This window comes from Echeneis naucrates, chromosome 13 (genome assembly GCF_900963305.1).
Source record: "Echeneis naucrates chromosome 13, fEcheNa1.1, whole genome shotgun sequence".
Lineage (NCBI taxonomy): Eukaryota > Metazoa > Chordata > Actinopteri > Carangiformes > Echeneidae > Echeneis > Echeneis naucrates.
In genome coordinates this window covers 25066529-25093816 of record NC_042523.1, presented here as the reverse complement: position 1 = coordinate 25093816, position 27288 = coordinate 25066529, and the positions used below count along the sequence as shown (strand labels likewise).

Sequence of the window (27288 nt, the reverse complement as noted above, 5' to 3'; positions counted from 1 at the left end):
CATTTGATTGATAATTAGTGAAGAACTGAGAGACTGCAGAAGGTTCCACCTGCTGTCTGAGGGACTTCTGGTCTCTGCAGGACTTCAGACTCTCTTCACTTTTCAACGGTTCAATTTCATTATTTGGACTAAATTTCTGTTTCAATCTGCAGCTTTGTTCCAAAAAAATATTTCTTAAGAGCGTCCACCAGCCGTGAAGGTGGGGACCCTTGTCCCAATCTGTGATGTGCTGTACAGGACATTTGCACGTTGAGTCCTCTGGTGTTCAAGTCAAGACCTGGTCCTGGAGAGTCTTCATCACTTGGGAGAGTCTGCGGTCGGGGAGGGGGGCTCCCTCTGGCCCTCCAGGCCGCTCACCAGTCTCTGGATGCTCTGCAGCTCGTTCACCGAGTCCTTGATGGAGGTCTTTGGAGACGGGGCCCTCCCGCTCGACCCTCCTGACTTGTGGTTGCTGTGGTGCTCCGGGGCCGGACTGGCCTCCCTGCTGCCCGGTTTGGAGGACTCGGAGCCCGGGTTGAGGCCGGAGGGCAGGCCGGTGGTGAGCAGACTGGAGCTCTGAGGCAGCGACACCGGCAGCTGGTAGGGGTTAAAGCGGAGCCGAGGCCGGGACGAACCCAGGAAGGGGTTCCTGGACAGGGGGCTGGAGGTGCTGGTGGTGGGGAGGGCCGAGGCCGAGGCCGCCGCCGCCGCCGCCGCCATGTAGGTGTAAGGATACGAGAAGAGGCCTCCGAACGGCGGCATCGGGATGCCCTGGACCGGGACAGAGGACAGAATCAGAGTCAGACAAAACAATTCAATTTACACAAATGGCTCAGTTTAAATCTAACCCTGATTCTGCTGCGACAGTTCAGGTCCTGGTCTCTAAAACCCGACAGGTGAGCGTCCTTACCTGAGAGGCGAGCATGTGCTGGGACAGATGGAAGGGGAAGGGGCTGGGGGTTCCTGCCGTGCCCTGGGTGGAGAGGCTACCGTTCTCCAGGCTGCCCGCCCCCGATACAGAGGCCAACAGATGCCCCATGCCCATGGCAGAAAAGGCTCCGGGGGCCATGGCAAACTGCCCGGGGTGAAACAACAGCGGCGATCCGGCGTTCAGGGGGTTAAAGAACTGCTGACTGTGCAGCCCGGACAGAGCCAGGCTTTGTAAGTGTCCCGGGCTGAAGTGTGAGGGGCTCTCCGTCTGGACCATGAGGGGGGAGAAGGCGTCCTTAGTGGCGCTGATGCCCCCGGACTCTGAGTCCTTTGTCAGTGCGTCCGTGGCGTCCTTCCTGTGCCGGCTCTCGGCCTTGTCCTTCTCCAGGTTCCTTATGCTGAATATGGACTCGTCCTTCTTCTCGGCACCGGGCCTGTCGCGGATCCGGTCCTCACACCTGGAGCTGAAGGGGGACACGGGTTCTGGCCCCGGACTGTTGGAGGCGGTGCAGTGGTCGTCCTGGTGCTCCAGCTCCTGTTCACTGTCAGTGCACGTTTTCTCTTCTGCAACACAGGAAGGAACGTTTTGACCGTCAGCACAAACACACATTTACACAGCTGACCTCTTTGTTTTTTATTTTCAGAGCAGTTAAACAATATCCTCCAAACAGCAGATAAAAATAAATCCAGTCTTACAAATAAATGAGTTTGATGAAGTAAAAGACAGAAAACACTACGTCAAACTTAATAATGACCAAAATCACATCAACCCTAAAAATGGATTCATTCATATGGGACAGTAAACCTGAACTCTTTGTTAGATTTCAATGTGACTGAAAATGGTCCAAATTAGATTTAATATAGAAAACAATGTTTTCATGTTGAACAGTGAAACATGTCAGTGACTGAGCTTGAATTAATTCCACTGATATGATTTCTTTAATAAAATATTTATGATATATTTTAAAATGAATCACAGAAGAGACAAAAATCAGGCTGAATAAATAAAACACCTCCAGCTGAGCTGTATTTTCTCTAAAATCAGCGGACTCACCTCGGCCTGGTCTGCTGAACCTCAGCGGGCTGGATCCGGCTCCCAGCGGGGAGTGGACGGCGTCTCTGCCGGCCGGAGCTTCACTGGAGGACGCGTCCGAGTCCGCACCCTCCCGGTCCGCTTTACACTGGTCCTCATACATCCGGAGGGACGGCATGGTGAGCTGCTTCCTGCACAGCCAGCCCGCCCCATTAGTCAGACTGATGACAGTGATAACAACAACAACAACAATAACAATAATAATAATAATAATAATTATAAGGACAACGACAATAACGGTGGTGTGACGTCACAGCGGTCACCTTTTCTCCCGCCTCCCGTTCCCGGTGTCTCTGAATCCTTTCGCGAACGGATTATTGTCGATCTTCAGCTGAGTGATCTGTGAACACGAACACACTTCACGTCAGACCGGACCGGACCGGACTTTGTGGTCCACATGTGGTGAACACTCAGAAACATGTCGGGGGGATTTGCATTATTAATAAAAAGCTTTATTTTATTCTCATTGGCCCCTGGAGGGAAATTGTGCCCGTCATTTTTGAGTGCGGGGCCGCAAAAGGACCCCCCCAACAGAGAAGGGGTGGGGGGGGGGGTGGGCAGCACCGGAGCAGATGATCACATCAATAATTAATAATGCGGTTTGGATCTCTGGCCTGTCCCGATGTGGAGCAGCCCGGTGCGGCGTCTCCACGCACGGCCCCGCATGGAGGGGGGGTCTGATAAATAAAAAGCATCTTCACCGCCTGAGGGTGGGGGGGCAGCCCCTTTAAAAGCCCCTTTAAACGTCCTGTAATCCATTGTGACTCTTTGACATAAACCTTTACAACAACCCCCCCACCAGGACACCAGTTTAACTCTGACAGAAAAATACTGAAAAAACTGACAAATTAAAAAATCTGATTCATAAATAAAAACAGAAATATCCAGAAAACCAAACTGACTGTTCAGACACACAACCAGCACACTGACTGCAGGTCTGAACACACACACACACACACACACACACACACACACACACAACCTGAGCAAAACAGCAATTAAAAAAAACACACAAGTGGGACATGGGAGTGAGTCCTGCAGGGAAATTAGGCGACCTAAAAAATCAGATTAAGGCTCCGGGGCGGGGGGGGGCTGTTAGGACATTTATTTTGAAAGTATAGCAGCTGTAGTGTGTTTGTGTGTCTGTTGTGTGTCACCTTGTCGTTCTGGTACGCGGTCACAGCCACGAACTCGGTCTCGGGGAAGACGTAGGTCCGGAAGGTGCTGTAGGGCAGCTTCAGGATGTCGTTGGCCCGGACGATGTGGAACCGGGGCTGGTACTTATGCATGGAGTTCAGGATGGTCTGCAACAACACAGCAACACAACAGACACACACAGGGCGTTAGGAGTCCGACCTTTTTTCTCCGCGTTGAACCTGGTGCGTGATGTTACTGACGCTGTTACACTCGGTGTGTTATAATTATTGTGTTATAATCTTTGTGTTATAATCAGCGCAGCTCTGTCTGTAATTAGAGCAGGACGAAAAGGGAAAAACCGGACCGGGCCACACATGATGTCACAGAAAATACATCTGATCTAATTCAGTTTCATCCAAAACAAAAATACGCGTTTCTACTGTTTCACTTATTACACACACACACACACACACAGCCTGACACACTTTAACATTATTATGTCACAATTTATAAAATGTACAATTTTTCTTTAGATTGATTTTAAATGAAATTAAATATGTCTTTAAAAATATCTAAATAAAATATAAATTCCATTCCATTAATTGTTGATATTTTCAGGCCTTTTTAAAAACAGATGTAAACAGACTGCTGTGTGTGTTAAAGATGATTTACAGTGACATGTAAATGTTGTATTTGTTCCCAGTCACAGAGGTTAAATCATCTTCAGCACAGATTTATCATTTACTGATAAAAAAAAATAACATCTCATGTTAAATAAAGAGTATAAAATTCAGATGAATTGAATAAAAATACACGTAAAAAATTGAGATTAAATCAAAGACGGTGCAGCAATATAAACAAACACACATAATTAAAGTGACTGTCGTTTATATTATAATATACTGCACAGTACTGTGATATAAAATAATATAAAGGACATATGAAGTTTTATTGTCTGCTGTTGGATTTTCAGCCTCTTTTCTGTCTGACCCGGTTTTGATGTCAGACCAGTTTTCCTCCATCCAGCTCAGATCTGATGTTTATTTTTATTTAATTTTATTCGCTTTATTTCTAATAAAACCTTACTACTTTTTTTTTTTTTTTTTTTGAGGGGAGGGGGTGGGCGGGTCCGGGTTCGGGGAGGTCCAGTCTGCAGGCCCGGACCTGGTTCTGGATCTTTGGATTCAGACTGATAAAATTCAACATAAGCCCCCTGAGGTGGATCAACCTGTCCTGTGTACTCACAAATCCGTGTTTGTCGGAGATGTTGTTGGTCAGCTTCAGCTTGTGGAAGGCCACGGGCTTGGCCATCCACTGCTCCCCGGTGGCCGGGCTGTCCGGGTGGATGTACATCCTCTTGGGCATCTCGGGATCGGCCTTCCCGGCCACCATCCAGCGGGAGTTGTGGAACTTGTAGCGGCAGTCGTCGGCCGCCACGATGTCCATCAGCAGGATGTACTTGGCCTTTTTGTCCAGGCCGTTAATTCTGACTTTGAACGGCGGGAACATCCTCCTACAGGGACAGAGACGGACACACACAGGGAGTCAACACAACCGCAACACAACAGCAGCCGACACAGTCCGACAAAAGACGCAAAAAACAGCGGAGGAAAAATCCCGAGGCCGGATTTTATTCTGATTAATATTCTTACTGTTTTTATCGTGTTTGTCCAGAATTAGACAAACCTCCCAGAGAGTGTGTGTGTGTGTGTGTGTGTGTGTGTGTGTGTGTGTGTATTCATGACCAAACCACTTCACGTTCCTGCTTTTTGAAGTGACAGCCTGTTTATAAAAACCAGGAGCCCGCAGATAAAACCCGGATCCAGGTTCAGGTCCGGGTCTCCAAAATATCCCCCCAAATCCGAGCAGCCCGGAAATGTGTCACCGATATTTCACAATAAACTCTTTAAACTGAAATCGGGCTCCAGCTCGGAGGCTCCCCGCCGGCCCGTTTTTGTGAAAAAGGTGAAACGGGCTGAAATCCGACAGGCCGCTCGGTACCGTGGATCCGTGTCTGCTCCCGGGAGACCGGCTCCGGTCTGCGGGGCAGAGTGTGTCCGGGGTCGGCTCTTACCTTCCGGACTTGGTAATAACCATCTCCGTCCCCAGTTTGTGGAACTGGTCCCAGAGATCCTTGGCTTCCAGTGTGACTTTGGGGTCGTCGTCCACCTCCTCCTCGGGCTCCAGGCTCTTCATGCTGCGGAGGTGAGCCGCCTGATGGTGGCTGAGGGCCGGGTGGAGCCCAGCCTCCGCCGCCCCGGCCAGGCTGTGATCCGGGATGGGCTTGGTGAGCGCCCCGGGAGGGAGGCTCAGCGCCGGGAAGAAGGACGGCTGCGCGGCCGCCAGGAAGGCGGACATGGGGAAGTCGGTCGGCCGGTGTGCGTGGAAAGGGTGATAAGCCATTGCAGTCCCCGTAAAAACTGGATCTCTCATCGGTGCATCCACAGAAACCAAGTGAAATACGGGATATTTAGTGTATTTCCTCCGCAGTAGGTCCGCGCCTCGGCAGCGGCGTCGCCTCGGAGCCTCTTCGGGCCGAAGAAAGGAGCCTTCTGCCGGCTTCCCGGAGTTCCTCCGCCGGCTCCTTCAGTGCAGGCGGCGCCGCGGACGGAGAGCTTTGGCTCGGAGAGAGAGAAGCCGCCTCTGCGCTTCAGTCATCCCAGTGAGACTGGAGAGATGTGGCCCCGCTCACTGCAGATCTGTGACTATCTCACATGTCCTTCCTGCTCCATCCCAGCACTAATGAACCAAGCCCCTTTGATTGCTGATTTTACGCTTTCTGGACCAATTGTGGGCCCCTATAGGCGGAGTTCTGACAGCTCGGGCCAGGCTCAGGGAGGGGGGGGGGCAAGAAGGTGTCGGAAGCATTAGCAGTAAGAAAACATGTCAACAGAATAAAATATTAACCAATGACAGGAAAGATCGGGAAATCCCACCCCCATTTCCAAGCCAAACACCGGGTCAGCCCTCAGTTCTTGGCCGGTGGAGGCATCACCTCTCTCGGCTTGTGTTTTTAACAATGTCGCCTCCGGACGAGCCGACCTGTCGGCGGTCTGAACGGCCGCCGTCCCCCGGAGGAGGAGCAGCTCAGCCCGGCTCCGACTATTTCAACTTCTGGGCTGTTTGGAGGCTGAGAGGCGGGATGAGCCCCGGGCTCCGGGCCCCGGGCCCCCCGGGACACAGACGATGCTGAAGGTGGATGAAAAAGAAGAAGCGGTGAGTTTCACTTCTGCCTGTTTTATTTTGAAGGGATGCAGATGATGGACTGTGGTTGAGGATAAATGTTGTCACTCTTGTTGCAGTTGTGTTGTTGTGTTGTTCCCGGTGTGTAGTTTGTGTCTCCACATCAAACACAGCGGTGATCAGATGATTTAGTGTCCGGGCTCCGGACTCGGCTTCGGCCCGAGGCGGAGTCGGATGCTCCGGCAGGTTGGATGTAGTGAGGCCGGGGCACGGAGCGGGACTGCCGGGCTCCACCTGCCTCCCCGACGGCCCCCGAGGATCCGGGACTCCGGGACCCCGTCTCGGTCCGGAGCCGGAGTCAGATGTGGGACAAATAAATATAAATGCATTTTAAAGTGGAGGGGTTAAACATGATTTCCTCAGATCTAAATTTATTCATTATTCCGAAATTCAGTTTATTTGTAACAAGAGACAGTTTGTCTCATTTAATGTTTGCACATCTTCACCGAGATACACACTTGTTGCTCGGCCTCCATCAGCAGCCCCCCCAAAGGGGCCTCCACTCATCAGAGCTCCCCGGAGCATCGGCCAGCGGAGCTGAATCACCGGAGCTGGTGCCGGTCCCGGTCCCGGTCCCGGTCCGGGTGCAGATGGCTGTCAATAATGTTCCATAAAATTAGTCCGCTTTTATTTGTTCTGCGGCGCAGAAGTCTCCATTGGAGCCGTTCAAAGCCACCAGAAGGACTCTGGTTCGGTTCGGTTTGCTTTTTTAGGGCTCCTGAACCAGTTTGGTTCTGATCTAACAGAATGAATGAATGTTGGAGGCTCTGGGCCGCCGAGCCCCCCCTCCTTCATTGTTCCTCTCCCTCTCATCGCTCCATCTTCTCCTCCATCTCCCTCCTCATCTCTCCGGCTAAATTTAGCGCCGAGACTGAGGCCTCGGCGCCAGACAGTTTAAGACCTGTCAGAGTTCCTCATATTCCCGTCACATGGAAACCAGCGGCCTCCTCCTCCACCTCCATTCTGCTGAATTAAACAGATCACTTCTCAGTTGGAGCAAAAACAAACACACACACACACACACACACTCTCGATGATACCCCCCCCGGTCACCGGCAGCCTCCTCCTGTCCGGCCTTGTGTCTCAGTTTGGCCGCTGCTGGAGGCTGGAGGTGTCAGACTGACAGGTGGACTACCAGGGGGGGGCGCTATGGTGACCCGGGGAGGGGAGAGTGACAGGCCGGCCATCCTCCACACACACACACACACACACACACACAAAGTATTAAATTAAAGTTCTTATGTTTTAACTTTTTCATTAGAATAAATTCACTTGAATAACTTGATGTAGTAAAATAACGAAAGTCTGTTGTGGGGGGGGGGTCAGCTGTGGGGGGCTCCTGAAGCCACAACGGCAGCTGAAATGTTGACATTTTAGTTTTTAGTTTAGTTTGTTCGTTTTTTTTGTCGCATAAAAATAAAATAAAATAAATATTCTGTTCGTTCGTTTTCTTAAAAATATTTAAAGAAACACTGGAAATAATTTTAATACAGATTTTTTTAAAAGGTCTCAATACCAGAATTAATGTAAACTCAAATTTACTGAAAATAAAGTTCCAGTGTTCATTTCATTTACTCAATCTAAGTAACATTTACATCGGTGTGTGTCTGTGTGTGTCTGTGTTTGTGTACCTCAGGTGTTAATGATGATCTGTCAAACAGGAAGCGTTAATATTTTCTGATGTTCGTCTTCCGGTTTTTTCCAGGTGGAAGCAGAAGGCCGCGAGGAGCCGACACACAGCACGGAGGAGACACAACAACAACAACAACAACAACAACAACAACAACAACAACAACAACAACAACAACAACGTCCTGTCAAACGTCTTCAGGAGAAACACTTCAAATCATCAAACTATCAAAAATAATATTTTAACTTAAAACTCAGTGAAGCTACATCATGTTGTTCTGCCAAAGTTAAATTAATTAGAGCTGTAAATGAAAATAAAACATCTGCAGACAATAATAAGTTAATGATAATAATTAATTAATAAATCAGTCTGACGTCACTGAGTTGAACTCAGTTTGTCCTGAATGCACTGAGTCTGAAACATATTTATATTTATTTATATGCGTCTTAAAAATTCAGATATTTAAGAAGACAATGGTCCAAAAATCTGCATGTTACACTGCAGGTCCGGGTCTAACCGGGTCCACTGTCTCCCACTGATCATGGTTCATGGTCATCAGCTGGTCACTGACGTCACTTAAATCTGGTCTGGTGGACCACATGAAGGCCCAGAACCCTCAGGTGAGGCCCAGATTGAGATCTGGATCCTTTTTTCTGTTTTAGTGAGGAAAAAATCTCCATCTCATCGAAATATTAATTATTAACAATTAAATTATTTCTATATCAAAATAAACCAGATAATTTTTCCTTTTTGTGTGTTCTTTTTTTACAAAAGTGTAAAATTTCTGTCAACCTGCTTTTGTGTTAAAACCAGATATACAAAATCAGCTGATTGTTTAAAGATTAAAAAACAAAATCAAAACCAGTTCCCTGATTTTTACTGGACTGAACTTTATTCGAAAGGAATCAACATCTCAGATTAAAAGCCCCAGATATGAGTTTAAAATAATAAAAAAAATGATTAAAATAAAGAAATAAATCAATTAAATCATTCACCTCCATTAAAAAGCACGTGAATCTTATTAATGCTAAAGTGAATGCAGCCTGTATGCTATGCTAACCTGTGCCACTGGGAGCTAACGCTAAAGCCAATGCTAATGTTTGGCCTTTCTGAGCCTGAGTCTGTCTCAGCTTCAGGTCCAGGACTTCTCCAGACCTGGACCCTTTAAGTCCTCCTCCAGTCTTTGTTCTGAAGTGTCTGCACCAACTTCATGTTTTTATCTTGAAGATAAAACATCAAATAATAATTATTAAAAGTTTTTGAAAGATGTAACTGGAGAAAGTTTCAGTTAAAAACTTCTTTTTGTTTGACACATTTACAGGATTTGTTATTTACTGAAGAATGCATGAAGACACACCAGAAGGAAAGAAATAGTTGAAAGTATTTGTTTAATTATTGAATATTTGAAAGTTTTTCATTTGTACTTATTGACTTGGTGAACACTGATGATGACTTTAAGAAACAGACTCGCTGCTGATGAGCAGAACAAACACTCTGGTTTCTTTTCTCCGTCAGAACAAAGAGCTGAGTTTCCTATAAAAAGTCCTTTAACAGCTTTAACGGCCTGTTAAAAACATGGGACTAATTAGAGCGGCGCTGAGGGTCACAAACACACAGACGCCTTCACTCCTCCACTTTCATTCTCCTTTTATTTGCATGAATGCAGGAAAAAGTATTTTACAGATGAAATCTTACAGTGAACAACATGATTCGGGCTGTCAGACCAACGGCGGGAAATGAGGGATTGTGGGATACGTCCTTTCTAGGATCAGCAGAGTGTTTTTCATTTTTCAGCCACTCAGTCAGACTTCGTCCTCTGCTGCAGGAACACTGAAGGAAAACACACTTTTATTTCTCTTTAGATCCACAACTAAAGTCTGGAGGAAGATTTTGGTCAGAAGCAGCTAATTTACACAAAACAGCAGATTTCTGTCGTCAGTGAGTTTGAAGGCTCAAACATTTCTCAGCTGAAACTGTCGTCTCATCACGGCTGCTGTCAGACGCCCTCAGACACCAAATTTAATCAGAAACATTTAGCCGGAGGCCGCAACACAGACACACACACACACACACACACACACACAGAGGAGCTGCTACATGTTGCTGCATGGACTCAAATGTCTCTTCTGTCTGTGTTCACCTTCTTTGTTACAGCTTGTTCAGAAACACACACATTTGATGGAGGGGTGATCTTGGTCTGTCCTTCAAACAATCAAATTTTTTTGTTTTTGGAATGATTTTTGTCAAAATGGTCAGATTTATAATTTTGGGAATTTAAATAAAAAGCAACAGCAAAAGTATTTGTTCTGTTTGTCGCTGAGACACACAAACACAACATGACGCACAAGTCAGTGTCAGTGCAGTGCGGACTGGAGCTGGACCACCAGAGGTTGGGGGGGGCTTGCTGGACGGCGGTGACGGCGGCCCCTGGGGGGTCCAGGATGGAGAGAGGGGGGTGCTATGGGAAGTTGGTGGGGAAGAGGCTGAGCGGCTGGCCCTCGTTGGTGGGGAGGGGGGAGCGGTAGCCCTCAAAGTTGCGTGGGATGCTGCCGCTGGTGGAGCCGGAGCTGTTACTGAGAGTCTCAATGCTGCCCTCCCTCTGCAGCTCTGTGGGGGGGGGGGGCAGAGAGAGAGAGGAGGGAGAGAGAGGATCAATTACACTTATTTTCTTCAGACTGAAAGTGAATAATAAAGGACTGAAATTGCTAACTGAGCTAATGGCTAACGCTAATGTCTGGTGGAGTCATTTGAATTGAAAACTTTATTTAAAGAAAAATTGAAGACCTGTGGAGGTCAACCCTAACCCAGAGGTCAGAGGTCAGACTGGTGGCTCCAGCGCCTGTAGTTCTGAGTCTGAGCGCAGGTGAACAATCTGATTGGTCTGCATGCTCTGCTCTGATTGGCTGACTGCTTTTGGATGTAAATCTACGCCGAGACGGTTTTTCGTTGAAAAATCATAAATATATGTTCTTATGGATACCAGCCCTTCAAAATAAAAGACTGAACATATTCCAATATGGACTTGAATGTGACGTGTGGACCTGTGACATCAGGACGTCTCCTCAGTTCAGCTGCTTCTGATGAGACACCTTGTTGTTTGGGACCCCCCCGTCTGGATCTCCTTGTTACAGTGTTGGTGACGACGCTGTCAGCTGCTGAACGCCCAGTAAAGCCCTGAAGGCCTTTTCTAGTGCCGCCTAATCCGCCCCATTGTGTGACGACTAGCAGCTATTCAACAAGTCTTAACCTCTCACGCCCCCAACACGCCCCCCCGCGCTCCAACACTGGGATCTCTTCCTGTGGCTGATGTCACCAGGTAAAGTAATATGGTTATTTACAGGCTGGTTTTGTGTGACTTGATGTGCAGATAAAGCAGCTCTGGAGTCGAGCCAATGAAGAAGCGGAGCCAAGTCTGAGTTTGACTGATCTGAGCTTTTAATGGAGTTGACTGATGAATATTTCATGGTAATAAATCGTCACTTAGGATGAAAAATGTCAGGAATTTGACTGTTTCTGCTAAACAAGTCGGCCCGTCAATGTTGTACGCAGATTTTGACTTCTATCAAGCATCTTTTGGTTATTTTATATTTTAGAAATTCACCATCGCACAATCTAAGGCACAGAGAGCGACGCAGTTAATACCTCATCGGCCGGTTGACACAGAGGAGCGTCCGGCCTGCAGCCTCGGCCGTGAACAGGCCGTAATCCTCTTAACCCACAAACACAAACACACACAGACTCCTGATACACACACTTTCGTTTTCATACAAACACTCAAACACTAAATTGACTCGCAAACACAAGGAACAACAAACAGAGCAGCAGCTGACAGACGGACAGTTTCTCTTCAACCTTCTCATGTGATGTTTTATTGTGATTTATTATTTATTCATCTAAACAGTTTGGCTGTGATTTTCACTCCTTCACAATAAAGGTGATGAAACTGAAGCTAATTCTCACATGAGTCAGTGTGAGGCGTTCAGGAGCAGCGCTGAGAGTAGGTCACCTGTGTTCTGGCATTAATACAGTTCATGTTGTGTTTAGAAACCTCCTAAATGGTCAGATTTATCAGTTCTGTCTGACGGCTGAAAAAGTGTCTGAATGTAACTCAAGTTGTTTTCCAGCCAAAAGCTGCAGGAAGTTTTATTTCCTCTAACTTCTATTACAGGAAGTAAAAGGTTCCTGTAGTCGAAGTCCTGCAGAGATTATGTTAACGAGGCCGATGACGTACAGAGAGCACTCACAGCAGCTGCAGTAAGTCACCAGTCCAGTAGGTGGCGGTGAGAAGAAAACGAAGGTTGTCCAACAACAATTCACAACTTTTTTAGCATCAGTGATGTCGACTAAAGTTAAGAATTCATCTTCAGTCAAGCGATCGTGTGTCCTGTTCTACGATGTGTTGCTGCGCCAGCGTCGACCCGATGAGCCGCTGGAAGGGACTTCTGGGTGTTCTGGTGACAAGAAGTCCTGCCGGCTGGTTTTAAGGTTTCAGTTTCTGTGTCTCCGCTGCTGTCATGTTCTAACTTCAGATTCAGAGGTGAAGTGAGTAAATACTATCTGTAAAACAGCATTCATGAGAAACACTTATTGACCTGTGACACACACGTGTCGGCTTCAGTGTGAGACCTCGTTTGTAAAATCCTTAGAAAGCGGTCCAGTTGGACGACTGACTCCACATTAGTGGGAAAGCTCATTAACATCCACCGGAGATCATCCTGATGGACTGTGAAGAGCCAGGCTTAACACACCCTGCTGCGTGGAGGCCAGCACGCACGCACACACACACACAGGATATGAGAATATCATGTGCAGACTTCAGATGGAGCCACGTGACGGATGTTGGAACCTCGCCTGCTTGTTTTTATTCAGATTTATCAGCAACAGGAAACATTCAGATGAAAGTTTCTGCTGTTCGAGTCCTGAGATCACAAACTGACCGCCCACGTCTCCCCACCAATCAGGGAGGGGCGTTTAAAGGCCACCGTCAGCCCATGAATCCTGACACTCGGCAGCCGGTGTGATTAAGGACCAAATGAAGAGAAGCAGGTGATGGATGAGGCAGACTGAGGCGACTTCAGACGACTCATTAGAGCGAGTTCTCCAGCACTCTTCATGGGGCCGCTTTCAATTAGGCCCCTAATTTGAACCGAGTGGTGGCCGAGGCTTCGACTGACCGCTGCCTCCACACCAGACGGTCATTTCCTGTCTCTCAGGTAAGCGCCACGTCCACCTGTCGGCAGCTCGCACTTTCATTTTTCTCACATCAGCATTTAAAAAAGACAGCAGGCAGTTTTCTAAATGCGTCAGCAGAACAGAACCCTCAGAGAAGACCTGAGCTGGACACACAGACGTCCTCTGACAGCCCTGTTTGGATGTCCGGCTCACGGTTCGGACAGGACAGCTGGTCTCAGCTGAAAGAGGCTGCCGGTGTCGGTGTCTGCTGAGGACGACGACTTACGGCTCAGCGGCGGGAGACTGTCATTCGCCATCACGTCACGTGTACCCGACCGGGCTGAGCGTGGGCCAGATCAGGCCGCCGTCACACACGCAGAGAGCTGCTGCCTTGGACTCCATCTACTCCAGATGAGGACCGACAGCTCAGTTGGACATAAACAATGAAAGACAAAGCTCTTAACTTTCGATGTGAACAGTCTGAAGAGACGACGTGTTTTCATCTTTGGGGGAAACGTCTCTGTTCTCAGGTCTTTTATTTCTAAAGCCCTCAAACGTGTCGTCGCACCGTCAACCTTCTGACTTTACTTCTGCAACAAACACGACAATGCTGCCGATTCATCAGCTGGAAAACATTTACTGAGCTACTAAATCAGGGACATTTTCCCATACACTTCAGTGCTGTCTGTCTGCTTTCACAGCCAGCGGAGGTGACGTGTTTTCTTCACATCAGGATTAAAATCTGACGTTCCTGTCAGTGAACGTCTCACCGCCGGGTCAATGATGTTTTCTGAAAGAAGGATCTGATATTTCTGTCCAAACGCAGCCATGATAGCACAACTGAGACACCAGACTCACAAACACAAACACAAACACACAAACACACTTGTGGGCCTCCACAGTGTTTTCTGGGGAATGAGTGTGAAAACAGCAAATGAAAGCAAACTCATGTCAGACGACAGAGCTAAGAAGACGAACAAGACTCCATTAGACACACGTACATGTTGACCCTGTGAGACACACAACACATGTACTATACACACACTAATGCACAAACAGCTGATGAAGTGGTCAGCGAAGGGTCAAAAGGCAAAAGTTCAGTCGGTGGCTTTAAAAGAGCAGAATTCTTTGAGCGGATACAAAGAGCCGCCTCCACACGTGGATTTCCTTTATGTACAGTAGAAAAGCTGTTTCCAACGGAACAGATCCGTCAATCTGGATCTGAATAAACAGCCGAGTTGTCAGCTTTTCACCCCGATGCTGACCTTTGGAGAAATATGATTTCCTTTATCTGTGTCCATGTGAAGCACTCAGTCTTTAATCTGAACAGGTTAGATACGGGTCAGGAGAGCAGCGCACACACACACACACACACACACACACACAGGAAGTCCTTTTTATCCAAAATGGTTTTATGTACTGAAGCAGGTTTGTAGTGATGAGCTGAAGAACATCTTTAATTTAACTCAAATATGAAGCTTCACCTTCTTCAATGTAACTTTCTTTACACAATTAAAGCTCAAAACTGATCAAGTGCTTCCTGTTTCCTTCAGATAGAATCCACGTGCCAAATGAAGTCACACACACACACACACACTCTGTTGACAGGAAGTTCCAGTGTTGCTGGTCTGGTTCAGCTCCACTATGTGTCCCATCACTAATTCATGCCTCCATGTTTTATTGATACACACACTGGAATGACGGGTCATATCAGGAGAGTGTGTGTGTTTGTGTGTGTGTGTGTAACATTTCTATATACATGAGAGTCAGTGTGACAGGGTGTGAGCTGAATGGTTGTATACATCAGTGTATCTCCTCCCCAAAACACATCATCTGCACGAGGTGTGACTGATGCAACTGTACGAACACAAAGTGTGTGTGTGAGCTGGATCATGTATCTCCACTCCACCTGTTCACGCCGAGCAGGAAACTGACTTCAGCTGCGTTTTCATTTTGTTGTTTATAAAATTGTTGTTCTTATTTGAGTTTATCGTAGACTCACCTGTACTGACACACTGAGGAGGAGGGAGGGCTCTAACCTGATTGGGTGGTGCACTCTGTCAGTCACACAGTAGCCACGTCCCCAACACATATCCTGCTATATGGTTCATTCATTCATTCATTCATTCATTCATTCATTCATTCATCTTCTTCTGATCTGTTTCCGGGTCACGGGGGGTTCTGAAGCCAATCCCCGATGGGCGGGGTCACCTGGACAGGTCTCCAGTCCATCACAGAGACAGACAGACCTACGGACAGTTTAGAGTCACCAATGAACCCAAACAGGACGTCTTTGGAGGCCCCAGGCCGGGAATCGAACCGGGACCTTCAGAGAGAACCACCGTGACACCGTGCTGACACAGTTTTATGGTTTCCTGTAGACTTCAATACAATCTGACATTGATGCGGTCAGATGGACTGGGATGGTCATGGAGAGCTGTGAGTCCAGCTGGTCCAGGACCAGGACAGCTCAGATCGGAGTCTTCTGGGCTCTCCAGTTCCAGTTTGGCGCAAACGTGACGTCTCAGATCAGCTTCAGCGACAACAATCTGCTCCCCCACCGAGGGGGGGGGGCAGATTGGGTGAAGTGGATGAGCCTTCAGCCACGAGTCCTTCTCCGCAGTGAAGCACAAAGTGTGTCTGTCCTTGCTGTTGTCTCGTCGACCCCCCCGACCCAAAACAGGAGCAGGAACGAGGCTTAAAAAAACCACTTTCTCTCTCACCATAATCCTCTCTCTCTCTGTTCTCGCTCGTCCTCCTTTTCTGTGAACCCTTACAGCCCAGTGTGTGTGTGTGTGTGTGTGTGTCTCCCTTGAGCGAGCTGTTAAGTGCAGCCTCCAAAAAACTCCACAAAAGCCCATTTGCAGTCAGCTGAGCACCATACACACAACACACAAGTACAGAGTGACACTAACGCACACAGACACACTTTGATTCACACACTGGAACCCTCACACATGTAAACACACACACCCTCACACTTGCACACATGCACACTCTTCACACTTCCCTCTGGGCCAAGAGGCCGAAGAAGCTCAGATAGATGATACAATGATCTGCAGGCTGACTGTTGGAGGAAGAGGAGGAGGACGAAGGTGGGGGGGGGGGGGGGGGGGGGGGCAGCTCTGAATACAGGAATTATTCTTCATCGTCTCACACTGTCGCCACACATTAGGCTCAAACCCTCAGCGGGCAGCACGGAGGGATGGAGGGAGGAGCGGGGGGGGGGGTAGCAGATATAACGACCACACTCCTCAGCCTGTTGCCCCCCCCCCAAACACACACACACACTCTGTGCACTCATTTGCTCTCTCTCTCTTTGTTGGTGGACGTGAGGGGACGCTGTGGCCCTCTGGGCGTCCCACAAAACGATTAGCTCGTAGTTTTGTGACAGTCAAGTGTCCAAATGGTGTGTGCGTGTCCACGTGGTCCTTTGTGTGTCCGTGTGGTCCTTTGTGCGTCTGTGCATTAGTCGGCCACTGAGCTCATGGTCACAATTTTGTTTCCAACATCATACAAAGCCCTCATCTGCTGAGCGGCCATATTTACCAAGCGACCAAATGATGGGCGGAGCCCCGTCTGTTCCATCATCTTTCAGGATCTGACTGATCAGCTGAGTCTTTACTGGGCTGCTCTCAGTTTCATTGACAGGAATAACTCATAGTTAATTGAAGTCTATGGGAAAATGTCAGGTCCTCCCTTCTTTTATGACTGTTCTGATCTGGATCTGTATCTTATTTTATTCTCCTTCTGTGTAGAAAAGCAGAGTGAGACGTCTTCATCGAAGAGCAAACCGGCATGTGAACCTGTGACACAAACATTGTGCGTTTCTGTGTAAACAGACACACACCCGCTGCCCGCTGCAGCGACGTCTGAACTGATTGATAGGAAACGAAGGCCCTCTGAGTCTGTACCCCCCGACAGCCCCCCTCCCCAGCCTGTCAGCTTGTTGCTCTTGTGATAGGTATCAGTGAACTAAAACAAGGCTGAAAGGCCCAGAAACATTGTGCGTCTTTGTGTGAATAGAATTTACAGCCAATCCAAATACAGGATGTTTTGTGCGACCATTAACTCACACAGCTGTCTGAGCAGTCTGGTTTCCTTAACGGGCCAATTAATGAGCTTTTCTCTGGTTTATACAACAGACACATACAGAACGCTGACACGACAACACATCAGAATACTGACAGCACACACAGACACACACGGACACACACAGAAACACACAGACATCTTTACTGACTGAACTCCACCAGTTTGTTTTCCCAGAACATGATGGAGGCTCATAGACAGCAGGTGGAAACCTCTTTCTGTTGTCGCTGAGGGATCGTCCTGGTCTAGGCCCGGTCTGAGGGATCGTCCTGGTCTAGGCCCGGTCTGAGGGCTCGTCCTGGTCGAGGCCCGGTCTGAGGGCTCGTCCTGGTCTAGGCCCGGTCTGAGGGCTCGTCCTGGTCTAGGCCCGGTCTGAGGGATCGGTCCTGGTCTAGGCCCGGTCTGAGGGATCGTCCTGGTCTAGGCCCGGTCTGAGGGCTCGTCCTGGTCTAGGCCCGGTCTGGTCTAGGCCCGGTCTGAGGGATCGGTCCTGGTCTAGGCCCGGTCTGAGGGATCGTCCGGGTCTAGGCCCGGTCTGAGGGCTCGTCCTGGTCGAGGCCCGGTCTGAGGGATCGGTCCTGGTCTAGGCCCGGTCTGAGGGATCGGTCCTGGTCTAGGCCCGGTCTGAGGGATCGTCCTGGTCTAGGCCCGGTCTGAGGGATCGTCCTGGTCGAGGCCTGGTCTGAGGGATCGGTCCTGGTCTAGGCCCGGTCTGAGGGATCGTCATAGCTGCAGGACTGTTGGTCTTTGGGTTGGTTTCCTGCCTGTTCAACATGCAGACTGACGTTACTTCCAATTAAAGCTGCTGCCAACATAAAGTCTGTGTTTTCAGGTTGTGTTCCATGAAAATATAAAATCTGCAGTTTGCTTCATACAGAACTGCAGAGATGAGTTTTTTCCCAGATAGAGAAAATCGGTCCAGTCTCTCTGTCGGCTCCACCATCAGATGCTACGTCTGACCCAGAATGTCCTCCAGACGATGGCTCGGATCTGTTTCCCTCCAACAGCCACCAGGATTCATCCTCTGTCCGTCTCTTTCAGGAAGACTCCAGAAAATAACGTTCATCAGGTTAAATTCAGACTGAATCAACACTTCAGCTGAAACACTTAAGTTCAAATTTGGACCACTGATATAAAATCTGAACGTGTTCATTCAGCTGCTTCGTGCGAAAAAAACCTCGGAGAGATGTTGTTTTAAAGAAAAAACAGCCAACGATCCAGACATTAAAAAAATAATGAAAAATAATGAGTGGATGAACCAATTACTGGCCACAGGGACTAATAACTGAGGCAATTCTGCTGCCTCACCAATGAGTAACGGTAATGAGTAATGTATTGTATTTTTCCAGTCAGGAGCCGGACGACGCTCAGATGTTCGCTGCAGATTACAGGCTCTTAGCAGTGTGCCAGTGGCATTAAAACAATAAAGCATTACATTTGATTGGTTATTGTAATATACAGAGAACATTCATCAAAAGGAAAAGGAACGCTCAATCCAAATGAAAAAATGGCGGGCTATTAAAGCGCGAGGCTGTCCGGTGTAATATTGATTAGTAAATGGGGTGAGAGAGATAAGCAACGCTGCGCTGCTTCTTTAAGATAGTTGGAGGCCGAGTGCTAAAACCTGCATGCACACACACACACACACACACACACACGGTTCAGTGTCAGAAAGGAAACACTCCATCTGCACCAAGAAATTCCACCAACAGATATTTCCCCTGTCAAGCTTTTTTATCTTTCATAGGTTTTGGACACACACGCCGTCGGAGCCGCATCTGGCCGCTGAGCTGATGTTTTCTCTGAAGTGATAACATCGAAGTACGGTGGAGCGTTCCCAAAACACACACAACGTCCAGCCTTCAACACCAAATGACCAATTACTGCGTCAGGACGCCTGTTTGGACCTTCGCCTGCACTCAATCATCAAACACACACATGCACAAACACATGTATGAAACTGCTGGAAGTAATCAAACCAACACACAGGAAATACTCTCAGCTCTGTGGTGCTGATAACCCCCCCCCCCCAAATATCAGTGCTGTCATCATCATCATCATCATCATCATCATCATTATTATTGTTGTTGTTATTAGCAGGTTCTTTGAGCTGGAATCCCACAAACAGGAGACAGTTATGAGGCGGTGGGTGATCTGCTACACCTTCACCTCATCCATCAACAAAACTAAACCCGACACACACTGACACACACTGACACACACAGCACCACAAGGACATTTAACCTGAACCTGAACCATCAGAAACATAAATAAAAATAATAAACACAGGATCCAAATCGCCAGACAATTCAATCATTTAGAAAAAGAAGAGAAAACTCCAACAATAAGCGCGCTGACTGGTCTGTGTCGGGAGAGATGAAGACAGAAACAGTTCATATTCTCTCTAATGGGATCAGCTCCTCTCATCTGATTGTCTGACTGTTTCCGGAGTGCTCCAATCAAAATATTACATCTGTACACGTAGCTGATTTCAGAGAACCCAAATCAATGCGAGGTTGGATAGTGAGTCCAGGTGGGCGGGGCCTGGGACGAGGATGAGGGTGGTGACTTCTTTGTTGTGACATCACAATGTTCCAGAAGTGAAAACGTCGCGTTTCATCAGTCGAATACTGTTGAAATGTTGAAATTCTTCCAACATGAATTAAAGACAGAAATCCTTCCGATCAATCCGACGCCAACCTGATTTCATGGTGAAGCGTCTTCACACTTCCTGCTGTGAGATCTAAAGATGGAGGTGAGGAGCATTAGAAGGGCTGCTGTCCCCTCTGAGTGGGGGGGGGGGGACCGGGGGGGGGGGGGGGGGGGGGGGGGGGGGGGGGGGGGGGGGGGTGGGTTCTCTCTACGTATAGCTTCAGTGGAATTTATGTAGGACAGGAACCAATAAGCTAAATCCAGTTAGCAACATTATATCACTGGAGGCTAATCTGATTTCAGCTGCAGTGTTTTAGTCACCACGGACTGTGTCCTCCCTCCTGTGTCCTCTGTCCCGTCTCCTGTCTCCTTCCTACTGTCTCCTCTGTCCTCCCTCCTCCCTCCTGTTTTCTCCCTCCTCCCTCCTGTCTCCTCTGTCCTCCCTCCTCCCTCCTCCCGTCTCCTTCCTTCTCTCTCCTCTGTCCTCCCTCCTCCCTGTCTCCTTCCTCCTCTCTCCTCTGTCCTCCCTCCTCCCTCCTCTGTCCTCCCTCCTCCCTCCTCCCGTCTCCTTCCTCCTGTCTCCTCTGTCCTCTCTCTCTCCTGTCTCCTCTGTCCTCCCTCCTCCCTCCTGTCTCCTGTCCTCCCTCCTTCCTTCTCTCTCCTCTGTCCTCCCTCCTCCCTCCTGATTCCTCTGTCCTCCCTCCTTCCTCCTGTCTCCTCTCTCCTCTGTCCTCCCTCCTCCCTCCTGTCTCCTGTCCTCCCTCCTCCCTCCTGTCTCCTCTGTCCTCCCTCCTTCCTTCTCTCTCCTCTGTCCTCCCTCCTTCCTCCTGTCTCCTCTCTCCTCTGTCCTCCCTCCTCCCCCCTCCCTCCTCTGTCCTCCCTCCTTCCTTCTCTCTCCTCTGTCCTCCCTCCTTCCTCCTCTCTCCTCTGTCCTCCCTCCTCCCTCCTCTCTCCTCTGTCCTCCCTCCTCTCTCCTCTGTCCTCCCTCCTTCCTCCTGTCTCCTCTCTCCTCTGTCCTCCCTCCTCCCTCCTCTCTCCTCTGTCCTCCCTCCTTCCTTCTCTCTCCTCTGTCCTCCCTCCTCCCCCCTCCCTCCTCTGTCCTCCCTCCTTCCTTCTCTCTCCTCTGTCCTCCCTCCTCCCTCCTGATTCCTCTGTCCTCCCTCCTCCCTCCTTCCTTCTCTCTCCTCTGTCCTCCCTCCTTCCTTCTCTCTCCTCTGTCCTCCCTCCTCCCTCCTCTCTCCTCTGTCCTCCCTCCTCCCTCCTCTCTCCTCTGTCCTCCCTCCTTCCTCCTGTCTCCTCTCTCCTCTGTCCTCCCTCCTCCCTCCTGTCTCCTCTGTCCTCCCTCCTTCCTTCTCTCTCCTCTGTCCTCCCTCCCTCCCCCCTCCCTCCTCTGTCCTCCCTCCTCCCTCCTCTCTCCTCTGTCCTCCCTCCTCCCTCTTGTCTCCTGTCTCCTCTGTCCTCTGTCTCTGTCCATCCATCCATCTCTCTCTGAGTGTCACCTGCCCTCTGAGCTGGCGACGCTTCGTCTCGCCTTAGCGTGAGAGCCCCATTACTCTGACTGGAGGCTTTGTTTTCCCTGTGAATCTGTATGTGTGTGTGTGTGTGTGTGTGTGAGTGTGTGAGTGTGTGTGTGTGTGTGAGTGTGTGAGTGTGTGTGTGTGCGCAGATAGACAGTGATTTGTTACATCAGCAAACATTCCAGCTCTGAGTGTGTGAGGAGACACTTTGGGGGTAAAAGGTTTAGTTTGTTGTTGTGTTTCTGTTGTTTCGCTTTGTGTTAATTATCATTTTTTGACAAATAGTTTTTGTAGATGAAAAAAAGAAACTGATAAACAAAGGCAGAAAAACAGATGAATAAAAAATACAAAGTTTTAACGTCAGTCTGGAACCTCCCATGATGCTCTCTGATGTCACTGGATCACGATCATTGTTGTCCCTGTTTGTCATTCGACTTCTGATTACGTTTGATAATATAGAAACGGTGCGTTCAGAATCATAACTTTTCTCTCGCAGCTTTGTAAACTGGATAATTTGTGATACTATAATTATATATCATTTTAAAAATATGATTTATGTTCATGTAAATTTGTATTATGAAAAATGTGTATACTGAACATTAACAAACAAGAGACGTCCAAAATATAATAAAATAATAATATTATAAATAAACAACAAAATTTATGGTACAATCAATATTTGGGCTTCACTGCATCACAATATTCATATAATATTTAATATTTATGACCTCCACAGTGTTTCCACTGCATCCATCAGCTGCGACTTCAGTATGAGATCGACCAATCAAATCTGTGCCGCCGTCAGCATCCATGTTAGCAGCTCCACTGTGTGTGTGTCTGTGTGTGTCTGTGTGTGTCTGTGTGTTGGGGGGTGCTCCCAGCAAATGGAGCCACAGAGGAACATCCCATCTGTTTCTGCCCGTCTCAGCCTCACGCCATGAAAAACACACACACACACACAAAGTCTGTAAACACAACACATACTCTTCACACTCTGATCGCACAAAAATGAACACAAGGGATTTCATCACGTATGAGGTGTTCAAAGGGGACGGTTCTGCTCTGATGGACTTCAGGACCTGTTGGTCCTGGTTCAGGGATGGTGATGGAGGTGATGGTTCTGATGGTCCTGATGGTCTTGATGAGCCTGATGGTCTTGATGGTTCTGATGGTCCTGATGGTCTTGACGGTCCTGATGATCTTGATGGTTCTGATGGTTCTGATGGTCTTGATGGTTCTGATGGTCTTGATGGTTCTGATGGTCCTGATGGTCTTGACGGTCCTGATGATCTTGATGGTTCTGATGGTTCTGATGGTCTTGATGGTCCTGATGATCTTGATGGTTCTGATGGTTCTGATGGTTCTGATGGTCTTGATGGTTCTGATGGTCTTGATGGTCTTGACGGTCCTGATGATCTTGATGGTTCTGATGGTTCTGATGGTCCTGATGGTTCTGATGGTCTTGATGGTTCTGATGGTCCTGATGGTCTTGACGGTCCTGATGATCTTGATGGTTCTGATGGTTCTGATGGTCCTGATGGTCCTGATGGTCTTGACGGTCCTGATGATCTTGATGGTTCTGATGGTTCTGATGGTCTTGATGGTTCTGATGGTCCTGATGGTCTTGACGGTCCTGATGATCTTGATGGTTCTGATGGTCCTGATGATCTTGATGGTCCTGATGGTCCTGATGGTTCTGATGGTTCTGATGGTCCTGATGATCTTGATGGTCCTGATGGTTCTGATGGTTCTGATGGTTCTGATGGTCCTGATGATCTTGATGGTCCTGATGGTCCTGATGGTTCTGATGGTTCTGATGGTCCTGATGGTTCTGATGGTTCTGATGGTCCTGATGGTCTTGACGGTCCTGATGATCTTGATGGTTCTGATGGTCCTGATGATCTTGATGGTCCTGATGGTCCTGATGGTTCTGATGGTTCTGATGGTCCTGATGATCTTGATGGTCCTGATGGTCCTGATGGTTCTGATGGTTCTGATGGTTCTGATGATCTTGATGGTCCTGATGGTCCTGATGGTTCTGATGGTCCTGATGATCTTGATGGTCCTGATGGTTCTGATGGTTCTGATGATCTTGATGGTCCTGATGGTCCTGATGGTTCTGATGGTCCTGATGATCTTGATGGTCCTGATGGTCCTGATGGTTCTGATGGTTCTGATGGTCCTGATGATCTTGATGGTCCTGATGGTCCTGATGGTTCTGATGGTTCTGATGGTTCTGATGGTCCTGATGGTCTTGACGGTCCTGATGATCTTGATGGTCCTGATGGTTCTGATGGTCCTGATGGTCCTGATGGTTCTGGTCCCAACACAGGAACATTTCCTTGACGGTGGAGTCTCGGTGGATTAGATTATCCTGCTCCATCAGATCCTGATGATTCTTCAGCAGCTCCAGGCCCGGATTGTGTGTGTGTGTGTATCACGGGTGTATTTTGATGTAATGTGATCAGTAATGAATTTTGTGTTGCATTAGGGATGGGGGGGGCGGGGGGGGGGGTCGTGTGTGTGTGCTGGGGGTCAAGATGCGAGATGATGGAGGGAAGAAGAACAAGAGGAGACTGACTGTTAGAGTCCAGGAGACTCCAACATCTAATCTAATGAAGAGACGGGTCGGGGGGGGGTGATGAGAAGAAAGAGAGTCAGAGCAACAAATGAGGTTAAGAACAAACTGGGGGGGCTTCAGGGTACAGGGCTGGATATGGCTGAAAACGGGTGGGGGGGGTTGTCGATGCTAAATCCATTAAAGCCTTGTGAGCCCCCCCCAACACACACACTTAAATCAAAGGAACTCTTGTTCACTTAAGGGTGGGGGGGTGGGGGGGCAGAAAGCACTGGTGCTTCCTAAACGAGTTAACCATTTGGACTGTCAGGGCCAACGGCATGTCTGACACACACAGACACACACAGACACACACACACACACACACACATACAGGAAGCCTCAAAATAAAGCAAGGTGTGTGTGTAGATACGACAAAACCCAGTGGGCACACAAACACATGGACCAGCACAGACATGCACAACTTCAACACTTTTTTGGACCGGTGAATAATGAGAATTTGGACCAATCGGAACAAACCTGTGAATGACATCACAGCTGAGCTCAGGTTCAATGACACGTCTTCACAAAAGACTTTTACTCTGAAGGGGCACATCTCAGAAGTTCTTTCTGGGACTTTGTGATGTCACAACAAAAAAGACCACGCCCTCGGCCCCGCCCATTTTTAGACCTCTGATGGTTTTTGGTTCTTGAAATCACACCATTGTTATTGATTTCAAATCAGTGTTAAATTAGTAAAACAGACAGATTTTATCACCATGACGACCAGCTGGGTTGAAATCCAGACTAAAAAAAACAAAAACAGGACACGAGTTTGTGTCTGTGTTACTTCTGTTCATTCATACGTGTGTGTCGTTGTGCTTCATATGTGTGTAACGTGTGTGTTGTCCTGTCTGACCTGTGGCCGATCCCACGATGTCCCTGGAGGGGGACTCTGACATGGCGTCGGCCAGTCTCTCCCGCAGGCCTTCATCGCTGGCATCGGCCGATCCGATGTTGTGCCGGGGAACGCCGAAGCTCTCGGGCCAGCTGCCGCACACCTCGAGCAGGGTGACGCCACGCCCATCAAACGGCCCTACGGACACACAAATGGGAGTCATGTGATCACAGGATGGAACAGGAAGAGGAAGAGCTGAACACAAACGCTTTCTTCTCTTAGTCCCGCTTTAATTTGTACTTTCATGGAAAACTGTTGGAGGGAAATGGAATTTTCTAGGCAACAGGTACGGTGGCCCGGTGGGCTCAACACACAGCAACTGAGGAAAGCTCACACAGACAGACAACAAAAACACAATAATGACTTTGTGATGATTGATAACGATCAATCGCCATCATGAACCAGCTGTCTTTTTTTCTCGACAGTCCAATCATGACGTTCTTCTGTAAATATGGAAAAAGCAGCATGTTTGAATTTAAAGACAGTAAAAAAATAAAAAAACACAAAGAGCCAAAAACACTTAACAGCTCAAACACGTAAAAAGATAAAGTTGATTATCTGGATTTATCTCAGCGTCTGTCTGCGGTCGCTTTGACGTCACACTTCATCAAACCTCCGACTTCCTGTGACCATATTCAACGCACACACATTTCAGCACAAATGGATTAACAACGCGCTGGTTCTGCTGCAGTCCAGCAGACCAGCTGCTCCGGAGGCACAAACTCACACACCCAACAAACTACTCACAGGCACAACACAATCTTCATGGCTGTCAAACCGAACGCACACAGACTTACACTGCGTCTTAATCTCTCCTCCTCTCTGTCTGCCATAATTTCTGCAATCAGGGAGATCTTGTGCTTTGGAGCCAGAGAGTCTGCAACCTGCCTCTCTCGCCCTCTCCCTCCCTCTCTCTCTCTCTCTCTCTTTGTGTGTGTGTGTGTGTGTGATAAGCCAGCCAGGCATGCGGACACTAAAACAACTGGTTATTCTATTAGTGTGTTCATTCGGCTCCCTGAGAGGTGAAAAAGACTGAGGATGATGATTCAGCAGTGAAACAACACGATCACGTGACCTCACAGCTTCATCACCATCATCAGTTCTGCATATCAGCCCGCTAACACGCAGAAAATATGTGACGCCATGATGGCGTCGGTGCAGCAGCTTGCTCTGAGCTTCGGTGGCATCTTAAAAAACATGAGAAGCTCAGACACTACTCTTCTTCTCTGTCTCTTGAGACGAGGGCGGAGGACGTCCTCTCTTATCTCCGCTGTACAACAGCAGTCACAGATCGAATCAGCTGATTCTGAATACGAGCAGACGTGGAGACATTTGTAAAATAAAAATGTTGAAATCTTAAACGTGGCACTGAAAGGTTTATGAAGAAGACGCTGCCATAAATAATGAGTGAGAATATGTGAGTTTATGGTGTGAATGTGTGTGTGAATTCTGTTGTTTTGGCCTCTAACGTGTCCTTGAGTGTCCTGAAAGGTGCCTATAAATAAAGATGTGTTGATGGTGCGGGTGTGCTTCAATCACACAGACACACCCCCCCACTCAGAGCTGAAGTGAGCAGCTTTGGGGGGGCTGATTTAAGGTGGACATGTCAGAGTGCTGCAGCCTCCAGAGGGTTGGACCTTCAATAACAACGGACCACAACACTTCACAGTAACACTAAGCTGTCGTGTCGTGGAACTCACACAGACACACACACACACAACTGGCTTTGATAGAAGGCCTGCTGGCACTGATGGGGAATCCTTTGAAAAATCAATCCACCACACAAAGACACACACAGACCCACACAGGCTGCTTCTGAAGCGCAGCCATTGTATGGGTGTGTGTGTGTGCGTGTTTTTGTTTGTGTACCTCTGGAAGCCGGTCATTGTTATCTCAGCAGGGAGCATGGAGGCCCGTGCAGCCTCTCGCCCCGACATTAGCACCTGTCACTGAACTGCAACAGAGCTGAGACTGACCAGACCTCCGGGTGCACGCACAGACACACACAGTAGTCTGCTGCCTGATAGCCAGTAAGCCCGGCAGATCAAAGGTTCTGACTGCAGAGGTTTTTCTGGATAAGAGCTTGGCAGAAGGTTCGGAAGAGCTGCAGCTTTATCAGAGCAGGCTTCCAGCAATACGGGCACTTGAGGTCGGACGCAGTTGGTTCTTAGACCAGAACCACAGATCGCTGAGACGTGGCGCTGATGTTCACTTCTGTAAAACCTGCTTCTGTGTCAAAACACATTTGTTCGATGGAGAATTGTAAATGTAAGCGACTGTGAAGGTATTTGAGTGCCTGGAAAAGAGAACAAACACCTGGAAGATATC

The 27288-nt window shown here is 48.4% G+C and overlaps 1 protein-coding gene and 2 long non-coding RNA genes across 5 annotated transcripts; 1 reads left to right on the top strand and 2 right to left on the bottom strand.

Annotated features, from left to right (window-relative positions):
* Positions 1–297: 297 nt before the first annotated feature.
* Positions 298–5725, bottom strand: tbx2b (T-box transcription factor 2b). 2 transcript variants are annotated; one of them, XM_029517828.1, is made up of 7 exons: positions 5214–5725; positions 4385–4652; positions 3160–3306; positions 2266–2342; positions 1964–2133; positions 890–1473; positions 298–750 (listed from the first exon to the last, which is right to left on the bottom strand). In XM_029517828.1, exons 1-7 carry the CDS (start codon positions 5570–5572, stop codon positions 298–300), a joined length of 2058 nt encoding a protein of 685 aa, XP_029373688.1. In that variant the 5' UTR covers positions 5573–5725. The 2 variants fall into 2 exon arrangements, with proteins under 2 accessions (XP_029373688.1, XP_029373687.1); XM_029517827.1 differs by having other exon boundaries at positions 1964–2163; positions 5214–5572.
* Positions 5726–6021: 296 nt separating this feature from the next.
* Positions 6022–9277, top strand: LOC115053600 (uncharacterized). Its single transcript, XR_003841467.1, has 2 exons — positions 6022–6355; positions 8088–9277. It is a non-coding gene; the product is annotated as an uncharacterized LOC115053600 (long non-coding RNA).
* Positions 8946–25879, bottom strand: LOC115053599 (uncharacterized). Of its 2 annotated transcripts, none has more exons than XR_003841466.1 (3): positions 25758–25879; positions 24922–25098; positions 8946–10619 (listed from the first exon to the last, which is right to left on the bottom strand). It is a non-coding gene; the product is annotated as an uncharacterized LOC115053599 (long non-coding RNA). The 2 variants fall into 2 exon arrangements; XR_003841465.1 differs by having other exon boundaries at positions 25708–25793.
* Between the last annotated feature and the right edge of the window lie 1409 nt (positions 25880–27288).

What these genes read in the sequence shown, in the direction of transcription:
- tbx2b (XM_029517827.1), bottom strand. Translation starts at nt 5,572, where the DNA reads ATGAGAGATCCAGTTTTTACGGGGACTGCAATGGCTTATCACCCTTTC. An exon ending in CCGCGTACCAGAACGACAAG is followed by an intron (nt 2,343 to 3,159) that starts GTGACACACAAC and finishes TCGTGTTCACAG; the next exon opens with ATCACTCAGCTGAAGATCGA. An exon ending in GTTCAGCAGACCAGGCCGAG is followed by an intron (nt 1,474 to 1,963) that starts GTGAGTCCGCTG and finishes CCTGTGTTGCAG; the next exon opens with AAGAGAAAACGTGCACTGAC.